Here is a 12032-nt window from a genome sequence, read left to right as displayed (position 1 = left end):
TAGGGCTGGGAAAGACCTCTGCCTGAAATCTTGGAGAGCCTCAGCCAGACAATGTATACCAGGGATGCTCAACGTTGGGTCCCCAGACGTTATTGGGCTTCAGCTCCCTTAATCCCCAGCCAAAGGCCACTGTAGCTGGGAATTATGGGAGTTGAAGTCCAATAACATCTGGGGACCCAACGCTGAGAATCCCCGATGTAGACAATACTAAGCTAGATGGACCAATTGTCTGACTCAGTATAAGGCAGCATCAGGGGTGGCCCTGTCATGAGGCAAGGTGAGACCGTTGCTTCAGGTGGCAGATTATAGCAGGGAAACAAGATCCCTCCATGATCCTCCACAGTGACTACTGGAGCAGCTCTTTGGGAATTATCTGACCTTAGCCATTTTTTCCAGGAGCACTTCTCCTCATGCAAAGACTGCAAGACTCACGAGGAGAGAAGATGAGGCTGCTCCCCTCATGCTTCTTGAAATGTTGAAAGAAGGCATGGGGCAAGGCAGCATTACATTTTAGTCTGCAATATATAGGGCAGCTACCAGATCTGCAGGCTGGAGGAGGGTTCTGCTGGCAAGTTCAGACTGGGATGCTAACTCCACAAGCTAGAGTCCCCCTGACTATGAGATCTGGGTATTCACAGAGAGTCAATACATGCCACTGCTTTCAAGATTTGCTCAGTCCTGGGAAATCGTCACTGTGACAAGCAATTAGCCAATCTCTTTGTGCTTCCAGAATGCTTGACTGCCTGGTGTTTGACTGTTCTACAGGTGGAGGAGGGCTAGATCTGACTGTTACCTGGACCTGGGCACATGATGATGATAAATTCCTAAAGAACATGTATTTCTTGGATGGTTTACACTGACTGTCTTAGAGCAGCTTCCACATGGTTCCAAGACAGTCTCCCATTTATGCAGGACTATGGCTCAGCGAGGAAATGCTTGACTAACAAGCAGAAGGTTGCCAGTTCGAATCCCCGCTGGTATGTTTCCCTAGACTATGGGAAACTCCGATATCGGGCAGAAGCAATATAGGAAGATGCTGAGAGGCATCAGTTCATTCTGCATGGGAGGAGGTAATGGTAAACTCTTCCTGTATTCTACCAAAAGAAAACCACAGGGGTCTGTGGGCGCCAGGAGTTGAAATAGACTAGACACACTTATGGGCCAAGCTATTTAACAGCAGCAATAAAACTACAGGCACTTTCCTGAGACAATTAAAATCAAATATGAGGCAACCTGTTGCTATTTGGTTAACATGTGGATTTTTAAAATAAGTAGTCGTTGTAGTAGTAGTAGTAGTAGTAGTAATACAAGGAAGAATGTAGGAGTTGATGATACTGCCCCTCAGATGCTTCTAGACCAAGGATTTTCAACCTTGGGTCCCGAGATACTACTGGACTTCAGCTCCCATAATCTTCAGCCCCAATGGCCTTGTGTTGGAAATTATGGGAGCTGAAGTCCAACAACATCTGGGGAGGGGACTCAAGGTTGAGAAGCCATGTGCTAGACTACAGCTCCCATCATCATCAGCCTTGGGCCACTGCAGCTAGGGATGGTGGAAGTTGTAGTCCAACAATATCAGAGTAGCCAAGTTTGGGAACCCCTGTTCTAGCCAAGGCAGCTCTAGCTATGGCATTACACAAGGCAATAGTGCAAAAAGCACATAGGAAGCTGCCATATACTGAGTCAGACCATTGGTCTGTCTAGCTCAGTATTGTCTACAAAGACTGGCAGCGGCTTCTCCAAGGTTGCAGGCAGGAATCTCTCTCAGCCCTATCTTGGAGAAGCCACCAGGGAGGGAACTTGGAACCTTCTGCTCTTCCCAGAGCAGCTCCATCCCCTGAGGGGAATATCTTACAGTGCTCACACATCCGGGATTCTGTGCTGGGGATGGATAGGGCCAGTTGCTCTCCCCCTGCTAAATAAAGAGAATCACCACTTTCAAATGGTGTCTCTTTGCTCAGTTAACAGGGGTACTGCTAACTGGTACAAGCCAGCCTGTCAAGCCAGCCTCTCAAACTACATGACACAAAGAAAACAAACCCCCCAAAAGCCAAAAAAAACCCCATAAAATTTGTTGAGGTCAGTTAAATCTCAGAGACAATAACTTCCTAATACCAAATATACCAGTTAGGCTCAGGGGATGGGATTATCACTGAGATTTTGAAAAGAAGTTAGCAGCGGCAGGGTTGGTACCTTGCGTTATACGGAAGATGCGTTGCTGGGTACAGGTGTCAACCCATAGTGGACAGTATTGGACACCACAATTTAAATATGCCTTCTGCATGCAAAACATGTGCTTTAACACTAAACTATCCATTCCCAGAAGACCATATGCATCCCCAGCACAGCATCCCTCCAGTGGCTGTTTTTGGTATCTGGCATATGTTTCTTTTTAGACTGTGAGCCCTTTGGGGCCAGGGAAACATCTTATTTATTTTTCTATGGAAACCACGTTGCAAACTTTTGTTGAAAAGTAGTATATAAATAGTTGTGTTGTAGCTGTTATGCACTCTCCTTGTAAGCTGCCTTGATTTCGTTTTATGGAGAAAGGCAAGTTAGAGTTTCTCATAAAAATCCATAAACAAATATAAATAATAAAACCCAGTGGTCCGAGAATACAGAAATATATGCAGGGAGCACCAGCTGAAAATTAATTTTAGAGCCGATGTAACATCATGGCAAAGGAACACAGCTATGAATCCGAAAATCTCTGGTCTGAATTTCACCACAGCCAAGAACTTGCTGTACAGCCTTACACAAACCACATTCTTTCAGCTTCACATCCCTATCTGGATTGTAAGAAGAGCAATCGCTTACTATATGGATTGTAAAGATAATAATAGATTATTTTCTGTAAGGATTGCAACAAAATAATATATGTGAAGTTATTTGAATACTCTAAAGCAGGAGATCCCAAGGCTGGGTCTGCAATTGATACTGGACTACAAATCCCATCATCCCCAGCCACAATGGCCAAAGGTTGGGCATGATGGGAATTGTGGTCGAACAACATCTGAGGATCCAAGGTTGGGAACGCCACTCTAAAGTGCTATACAAATGGCATAATAACTAAATGGGTCCTCCATGTACAAGAGCAGTATACTTATAAATACACTGTGGGCTTGCTGAGACTTGATGCCTTGATTGCAACTCTCCAGCAGTGTCTGGTAAGTCTGTGCAGCCAAAAAATGCTGGATCCAATCCTATCCAAGCCAACAAGAAAAACGTTGGGAGGGTTGACATGCCTCCACCCCCCAAATTATCAGATAGGGTCATGTCGCATTGGAAACATTTCCCAACAGCCGAGAAACAGCTTTCTGATCATTTAACTTGGTCCAACAGGAATGCAGGAACAGGATTTAACTCGGCCCAACAGGAATGCTTTTTCTTTATTACTACTGTGTTCCATTTCTTGGGGAAAGCCACACTGGCAATCCTAGCCCATCACAGATAAGGAGGCTCTTCTCACGATTGGTGAGAAGAGCCTGGATGGGGTTTGCGGGGAAAGCGGGCTTAGCCTACTCTCCCCGCACACGAGCAGCAGTCTGCTCTGGGCGGCCGCAGCGGCCACCCACACAACTGCTGGCTCCACCCACACAACTGCTGGCACCCACACAACTGCTGGCTCTGCTCTGGGCGGCCGCAGCGGCCACCCACACAACTGCTGGCTCCTGCACAAGTGCTCTGGGCATGCTGGAGAGACCCCCGAACCGGGATGCTGATTTTCAGCCTCCCGGTAGGGGGTCTACTCATGAGTTGTGGGTCTACTCCCGATAGGGGGTCTACTCGTGAGTTGCCACGGCGTGGAGCCGTGCCGCAGCAACTCACGATGGGAAAGCCCGGGTTAGCGGACCGCTCACTCCGCTAACCTGGGCTTAGGGGAGGGCTACTTAAGCGGGTAACCCGCTTAAGAACCACTGGGCTTGCAGCCGGGCCCGGTGGTTTGCAGGATGATAGAAAATCGGGCTAGCGGAGGCTATCCTGATTTTCTACCATCGTGTGAATAGCCTCCAAGTGGTGTGACATCACAGCATGATGAGGTCGTGCACACGACCTTGCCAGGGAGGGCGGGCGGGCTGTGGGGAAGGAAGGAGCTCACCTGGCTTCCCCAGCAGATGAGCAACCGCCATCCTCACCTCTGCTGCACCATACGCCCAGACGACTGGGACTGGGGAGTTTGGGGGCCGCGCGGAAGCTCCAGTATGCCCTGCGCAAGTGTGCAGTGCATGCTGGAGAGACCCCTGAACCGGGAGGCTGTTTTTCAGCCGCCCAGTTAGGGGGTCTACTCGTGAGTCATGGGTCTACTCCCGGTAGATAATTTCTACTCAGAGATTACTCTAGTAGTCGTGGGTCTACTCCCGGTAGCAGGATGATTTCCTCCTCCCATTTCCCAGGGTGCTCTGGGACATGAGCACAGCACCTGCTCTGGTGGCTTGGCACGGCCTCTCCTTCTCCCCCAACTCGGTGCTGGAAATGGTGGTGGGCCGGGGGAAGCTGTTTAACCCAGCAGCAAATGCCCAGGTTTGCTTAACCTCAGCTAAATGCCAGGTATGAAAGTGGGGCTTGGTGAGGGTGCAGCGATAGGTGTGACCTCACTCCTGGCGCTTCACACACGCAGACAAATCCAGGCTGGGCTGCGCATGTGAATACCCTAATATTTCCTTCTATAGTTTCTCTTCTTTCTCTCAGTAATGAGTCTTTTCTTTACTTTTTTTTTTTTTTTTTGTAACCAGCAGGGCAGGGCCTGTGTTATTTTTAATTTCTGTACAGCAGCTAGCAATTTTAGGTGTTTTATAAATAAATACATACACACATAAAATGTAAAACTGTCAAATCTGGCTACATGTCAGCGGTGCCAAGGAAAACCAAAATCCATCTATTTGAGGGCAACGTCTTTTTGCATGGATTAAGGAATGAAAAACCACTTATTTCATGCTATTTGTATAAAACGTGATCTTGGTAGATAAATCAATGATTAAAAAAGAAACTAGAAATACTTGTCCAGTAAAGAATGATTCAGGCAGGTTTGGGAAGTTGCAGCAATGGTTAAGTGGACTCATTAGATAAAAGAACGGAAAGGTCCCACTTCTTAAAGACTCCTCTCCCAATGGTTTCATTGGGGCTAGAAAGATACTTTACCAAAGCAAGTCACGATTCCCAGGTTGATATTTCTGCAGCAGATATGAGATTTCACATGGTAGTTGCATGGCAGACTAAATAAACAGGTGCATACAATCATACCCATAGTTCCAATGTGGTAGGCCATGTTTTCGGATCTGAAAACCGACATCAGGCTACCCATACTTAGATACATTTATCTACATAAAAATGGCAATTAATCATCGCATTGGAGGTGATGGAAAAGGCATGAAAAAGAGAGAACATGATGGATAGATATCTGATCTCTGACCTGGATCTGCTGCTGAAGAAGGTTGATTTTGTGCTGTTGCTGAAGAAGCTGCTGCTGTTGTCTTGCAATCTGTGGGGTGAACATACGACGAGACTGAAAAGCTACCGGATCATACCCATCGTCCTCTTTGAATTTAAAAGGCAGATCCCCCCCCTCCATTCCACTTTGATCTTTGCCCTCATTTCTCCCCGTAGAAAATGGGGAGAAATTTTAGTCCTCCCTCAATAAAGACACTTCCACTCTTCAGGTTCGAACTTTTGAAGGTAGTTGCTGGAATCAGGGGCGGAGCTATATTTGGGTAGACGGGTTCGAAGAACCCAGCCGCCCAGCTCCTGGAAGCCACCTGGCCCCCACCCTTCCCCTGAGCCTCATTCCCAGCCGGCTTTGTTATAGGCTGGGTATTTTCTTTGTTCTTTCCCTTACTCTGAGCATGGGAAAGAAGGAAGAAAATAACTAGCTGACAATGAAGTCGGCTTGGAAATGAGCTGTGGCCCTTCCGGGTGCTGGCCACACCCCCTGGAAGTGATGTCACACACAGGGAGCATGGCTGGCATGTGCAAGGGGCTGCTGGGAAGAACCACATGAGCCCATTCTCCTCGAGCTACGTGCTTGGCCGGAAGGCACGCAAGAGGAATACATTTTACAATTCAAATGTGAGGAAAGCCTAATTTAGATATTCTATGAATACACGAGGAAGTCGTCTTGGAGAGGGAGAGTGTGTGCACTTGACCTATTTGCATTTGTGACACGGACTGAAAAAAGCCTTGTGTGTATAAGTGCTTGTATAAGAGGGAGCTGTGCAGAAGCAGAGGACTGATAGCATGGAAGGAAACCTTTGCACAAGAGCATTGGGTGCATATCTATCTATCTATCTATCTATCTATCAGATTTGTACACTACCCCAAACTTTCATCTCTGGGCAGTTAACAATAGCACAAAACAAGTTAAAATATATACAAAACCTTAGGACAATTTAACAATTTAAAAATCACCCACAAATTAAAACCTTGAAATTTTAAAGAACTGAAAAAGCTTGGGTGAAGAGGTAGGTTTTCAAATGCTTTCTAAAAATGGTCAGAGATGGAGAAGATCGTATCTCAGTAGGGAGGGCATTCCACAGTCTCGGGGCAGCAACCGAGAAAGCCCGTCCCCGTGTGGCCATCAGCCGAGCTCTCAGTGGTGGCCACACGGGGACGGGCTTCACTCCCCGCTCTGTACATTAATATAGTAGCTTCATGCAGACACCCCCATATCCACTGAATATGTGTGAGGGAGAAGCAGGAATTTGCCTGCTAGCCCCTCCCCTGAATGGCCACACCCTGAATTCCAGGGTGCTCACTGGTCCAACGTTAACAGGGCCACTGGTTTTCCTCCCCCTCTCAGAGTCCGTTTTGTTGAATTGATTACCAGGAGGTTCAGGACAGGCCAAAGGGGAACATTTCTTCAGGCAGTGCAGAACTGATTCATGGAATTCACTACCATGGGTGCTGATGGCCTCCAGCTTAAGGTGGCTTTAAAAATGGACTAGATGCATGTATGAGCCACACATTTATCTGCTCTTTAAACATGCTTGTGTGCATCGATCCATCAAAATGTGAGAAGTTAAAAAGGACTTAGGGGGGCGGGGGGGCCCTTTAATGAGGCAAGGTGAGGCAGCAGCCTCAGGTGGCAAACTGCAAGGTGCTTTCTGCTGTCACCATCAGAGCAGAATCTGACCCCTACAAACTTTGCAAGTAGCATAGGGGGAGAAAAGGAGGCTGCAAGCAACCGCCCCTCCCCCCGCACTTTCAGAGCTTGCTAGGGTTGGTTTTGAAAGGGGGCTGGCCCCCACCACTGCATGGGCCAAGGTGGCATTTTGCACCTTGCCACAGGCCCAGCAACACCTTGGGATGCCCCTGACTGTTGCTAGCAAGGTATCATGCTTAAAGTCGCTACTCCCTCTGCTGCCTACTAAAGTAATATGTAGAAGTTCATATAATTCTACCCCCTGCAAGAGAGAGAGAGAGACAGACAGACAGACAGCAGGGCTGAGACCCTGAAATATTCCACACTTCCTAAAACCAAGTTATGTTAATGGTGTGTTAATAACACCTCGCTCTCAAATAAAAGAGTGGAGCTAGATGAAAAGTCCCCTTAATAATCACTCACCTGTTCTTGCTGCTGCTTGGCCAGCTCCATTTGCTGGCGCTGCTTTTCAATTTGTGAGGCTGCCAGCTTCTTCTGCTCGTCGTGAGCTGCCAGCAGCTGCTCCCGCAAACTGGTCAGCTGATTGATCATGCCCATAAGCTGCCTCTCTTTCTCAGCTAGGCTCTCTGGAGTCCCTGAGCATCATATGGTGACAAAAGGTACAGGGGGAGGGGGGGAAGAAAGAACGAGAAACTGAGAACTGGGTACTCTTCCAACTGCACAGTCGCTATATGCCAGAGCGGGGGCGGGGGGCAGGATGCAGCTTGCAGTACAGTGTATCAGAAACCTTAATTATTGACTTGCTTGCTTACTTAAATATTTCCGTCCCATTTTAGTTGGAGAGGCAAGGGCCCTGATCCGCACATTGCTTGGGCAGGTATGAGCTCCCCGCAGGATGCTGAGGGCACATATCTGCCAGCCATTCCACAGATGGCTGCTGCTGCCGCCAACTTGGACAGGGCTGATCAAGTGTTTGGGAGAGATGGGAGGCTTGAATATCAGGCTGGCACCAGGGGCGGGTTAAGCTTTTTGCCGCCCATCAGCAAAAAGGCTTTTGCCACCCTTTTACCTCAAACAAAAAAGGTTTGCCTTTTTAATATATAAGGTAAAGGGGGAGGACTATCTCCTCGCCCACTCCACCCTTACTGCAGCCACCGCTGCGCACAGAGAGGGCTGGCAAAATTTGAAGGGCAAGATTTGCTGCTCCTCAAATTTTGCCACCATAGACACATGCCTACTCTGCCTCTCCGTTAATCCAGCACCAGCTGGCACCAGATTTTGAGAGGTGCTGAGCAAGAAGCCATCCCCTTCCCTCTGAGCTAGCCAGCACAGTACCAAAGAGTCAAGAGAGGCCCAATCCACTCAGTAGGGCCCAAACCCACCCCTGACCAGGGAGAAAGAGAACACAGTGATGGTGGCTCTTGCTGAGAAGCGGCAGGTCCAGCAAAAGCAGCGGGCCCTCCTACATCTGAGCCTTTGGCAGTTGCAGATGGATGCCGATCTGTGGTGCCAGCCCTGCTCGGATCCAACTCCTTCTTCCCTTCCATGTCTCTGCATCTCCTACATGCAGAGCAAACCTGTACTGGTAGCATCCAGACTAATGTGGCACTAGTTTGTGGAACAAAGAGACACGTACCCAAGAAGGCCACGGAGCTGAGTGGACCCTCAAAGTTGCTCGGTCTCTTGGTCCATCTGTGCAAGCATTGCACTTGAGCAACACGGGCAGTGGATAGCTTTGCATCATTCCCTGGAGCATACATGGACTATAAGAACGTAAGAACAGCCCTGCTGGATCAGGCCCAAGACCCATCTAGTCCAGCATCCTGTTTCGCACAGTGGCCCACCAGATGCCACTGGAAGCCACAGGCAGGAGTTGAGGGCATGCCCTCTCTCCTGCTGTTACTCCCCTGCAACTGGTACTCAGAACCATCCTGCCTTTGAGGCTGGAGGTGGCCTACAGCCCTCCAACTAGTAGCCGTTGATATACCTCTCCTCCATGAAGTTATCCAAACCCCTCTCAAAGCCATCCAGGTTGTTGGCTGTCACCACATCTTGTGGCAGAGAATTCCCCAAGTTGATCATACGTTGTGTGAAAAAGTACTTTTGTTTGTTGGTCCTAGATTTCCTGGCAATCAATTTCATGAGATGACCCCTGGTTCTAGTGTTATGGGAGAGGGAGAAGAATTTCTCTCTATCCACTTTCTCCATACCATGCATGATTTTATAGACCTCTATCATGTCTCCCCGTACTGCGGAAGAGGATTCACAGCAGGAGGCATGCTGCAGGATGTGCACGCGCACCCTGTAGCACCAGCACAATGCTAGATCCCAACTTAGCACAACTAGCTAGCACAACATCCTTGCACCACTGCAGCATTTGTTTGGATGTCGGCCATTTCCTATGGGGAGCAGCATCCCTGTGTTAAATTTTCCCCCACCCCTACTGACCATATTCTTCAGTATAGTTCCCCACCAGAGTTGGGACCAGCATGGAGTGAGTTTTTACAGCACTGTAGGCAACCACTCTTGCCACAGACGTACAGATGGAGAAATTCATCATGTGATACTGACGCTGGAGCCGACCCAGGACCCATCCAGACAACTATCTGGAAGTCCCTGAGCAGGGAGCAGTTTCTAATAACGCTAATTTTTTGTGCAGAGATTTCAAGTATTGAAAACTTCATTAAAAGATACAGTAGTAGCGGACAGGTCCTGCAGCATAGTGTGGATGGTTCTGAACCAGCCATGTCACTGCAGGCATCTAACACACTATAGATGCCATCTCCATCCACAGAGGCAGGATGCCTATCAAAACCAGTTGCAGGGGAGCAACCTCAGGAGAAAGGGCATGCCCTCAGCTCTTGCCTGTGGGCTTCTCAGAGGCGTCTGGTGGGAGACTGTGTGGAAAAGGATGCTGGACTAGATGGGCCTTGAGCGTGATCCAGCAGGGCTGTTCTTAACACACTTTGCTTATGTACTGTTGCACTATTTCCAATGCAAGTCACGCTGTGACTGGCAATTGCATGTCACAATGTGACTTGCATTGGGAATAACATAAGGCGCGATGCCATGTGCAATGATAAGTAGCCACACAACAGCCCCCTTGCGCAGCCACATGGCTCAAGGTGGTTCAGAATTGCCTGTGATGTGTTGCGGGACATGTCAGCCAGTAAAGAAATTCTCTTGAGTATCAAGAGAATATTTAAGCATTTGTTAAGTATTACTTTTAAGGACGAACAATCTCTATAAATATAAGAAATATTCCAAGAAGAAAGCATTTGGAAGGACAGAAAAAGCAGCACCAGCAATGACACCTCAAATACTATTCAAAATGATCCACCTCTTTATTGTGAGAGAAAAATATTTCCCTGGAACACTCTGCTGTATTTAATGTTCTACCCTGGGAAAGCAAATTGAACGGAAGGGGTTTAACTGGATGAACAGCAGGACCCTTGGTTATCCCATCGTCACTCAATTTCTATATTTTATTTTAAGAGGAAAAAAGAAAATATAAGAATATTACCAAAAACACCTATCTGTGATCATTCATCACTAGTATTTTGCTTATCTGATGCTGTCTGTGTTAAGGTACATAAGTGATACACTGAGGATCTACTCTGCGTTTTGTGACTGGCATTCTGCACCAGTGCCAGGCAAATAACAATAATATTAATAAATAATAATCATTAGGGTGGCAATTGTGTGATTTGTCAGGGAGATGAACTGATTAATAATATTTTTATTAAATAAGCAAGTGGCCTTGATTAATCAGTCAGCAATTAATAGGTTTGGGTCCAGAGCAGTGCAAACACAGCTCCACTCATGCACATCTGCTCCTGAGGCTCAGAGAAGGCCTCTAGAATGGCACATGGAGGGTTGTAGAAGGAAGGGGAAATCAGCTGAAGAGAGGATACCTACCTTGTGTGAGCAGGTGTTTCTTTACACTCACACAAGGCATCTTGGGATCCTCCCTCCCTCCCTCTGTGTGTGTGTGTGTGATCAGAATGCATCAGATCTGGAGCTGACAAGCCTTATTTTAAAAGAGGAATTCCTTCAGAGAGAGAGAGAGAGAGAGAACAGGGGAATGCCTCTTCTATGCCAGCTGCAATTCATGCATGCATCATCTGAAGATAAAGTATGCTATCCTTTAGAATTATTGTTCCCGTATGCAAATAATATATTAAGTAAGTAAACAAACTACATTATTGACCCTTGTGTTGTGCACTATTTCTCCCCTAAATAGCAGCCACTGGAGGCCTCCATTTGGATTGGGAACACAGTGGAAGAAGAGGAAAGTTAACCCTTTGCCCCACCACAGACATGATTGGGATGCTCCCCATGGCTAATGTTTGGGGGTGAGGAGGGAGGACAGGAGCACCCAAGAACCAACATACGCATTTCATTTATTGATTTTTCTATGTAAACCGCTTTGGGAACCTTTGTTGAAAAGCGGTATATAAATAGCAGTAGTAGTAGTCTGGCCTCCAATATTCCTTTCAAGTAGGTCAGTGGTATTATTCCCCTCACATTAGTGGGAGCAATCTGAGGCAGAAAGAGTAGCTTGCCTTCCATTTCTCAGCGAAATCATGCCTGAGGTAAGATCTGAACAGAGGATGTCTCAGCTCACGTTCATGCTTTTAATAATTACATTACAGCAGCTGAAATGAACACCATTCTTCAAAAAGGAAATCCTTCTCAAATGTTCATGGAAAAATACAAAATATATGTGTATATAAAATTAATACTAAACATATAGAAATACAAGAAGCTGCTGTGTACTGAATCAGACTGCTGGTCCATCTAGTTCAGTATGGTCTACCCCAGGCTGCACATCTTTGGCCCACCAATGTTGTTAGACTACAACTCCCATCATCCCCAGCAGCTAGTAAATAGTCAATGATGATAGGAGTTGTAGTCCAACAACAGCTGGTGGGTC

At 47.2% G+C, this 12032-nt stretch overlaps 1 protein-coding gene across 17 annotated transcripts in view; it reads right to left on the bottom strand.

The window, feature by feature from the left end:
* The window catches only part of SOX5 (SRY-box transcription factor 5), an 876032-nt gene that overhangs the window by 264784 nt on the left and 599216 nt on the right, over positions 1 to 12032 (bottom strand). For all 17 annotated transcript variants that reach the window (XM_053255253.1, XM_053255257.1, XM_053255255.1 and 14 more), the window contains 2 exons: positions 7559 to 7731; positions 5411 to 5479 (listed from right to left, as the gene is read on the bottom strand). In XM_053255253.1, the coding sequence (XP_053111228.1) occupies positions 5411 to 5479; positions 7559 to 7731 (242 nt within the window). The remainder of the gene's footprint in view (positions 1 to 5410; positions 5480 to 7558; positions 7732 to 12032) is intronic.

Source organism: Hemicordylus capensis, chromosome 5, assembly GCF_027244095.1.
Source record: "Hemicordylus capensis ecotype Gifberg chromosome 5, rHemCap1.1.pri, whole genome shotgun sequence".
NCBI lineage: Eukaryota > Metazoa > Chordata > Lepidosauria > Squamata > Cordylidae > Hemicordylus > Hemicordylus capensis.
The sequence above is the reverse complement of the archived record's forward strand: the minus strand, read 5'-3'. Positions and strand labels throughout refer to the sequence as shown.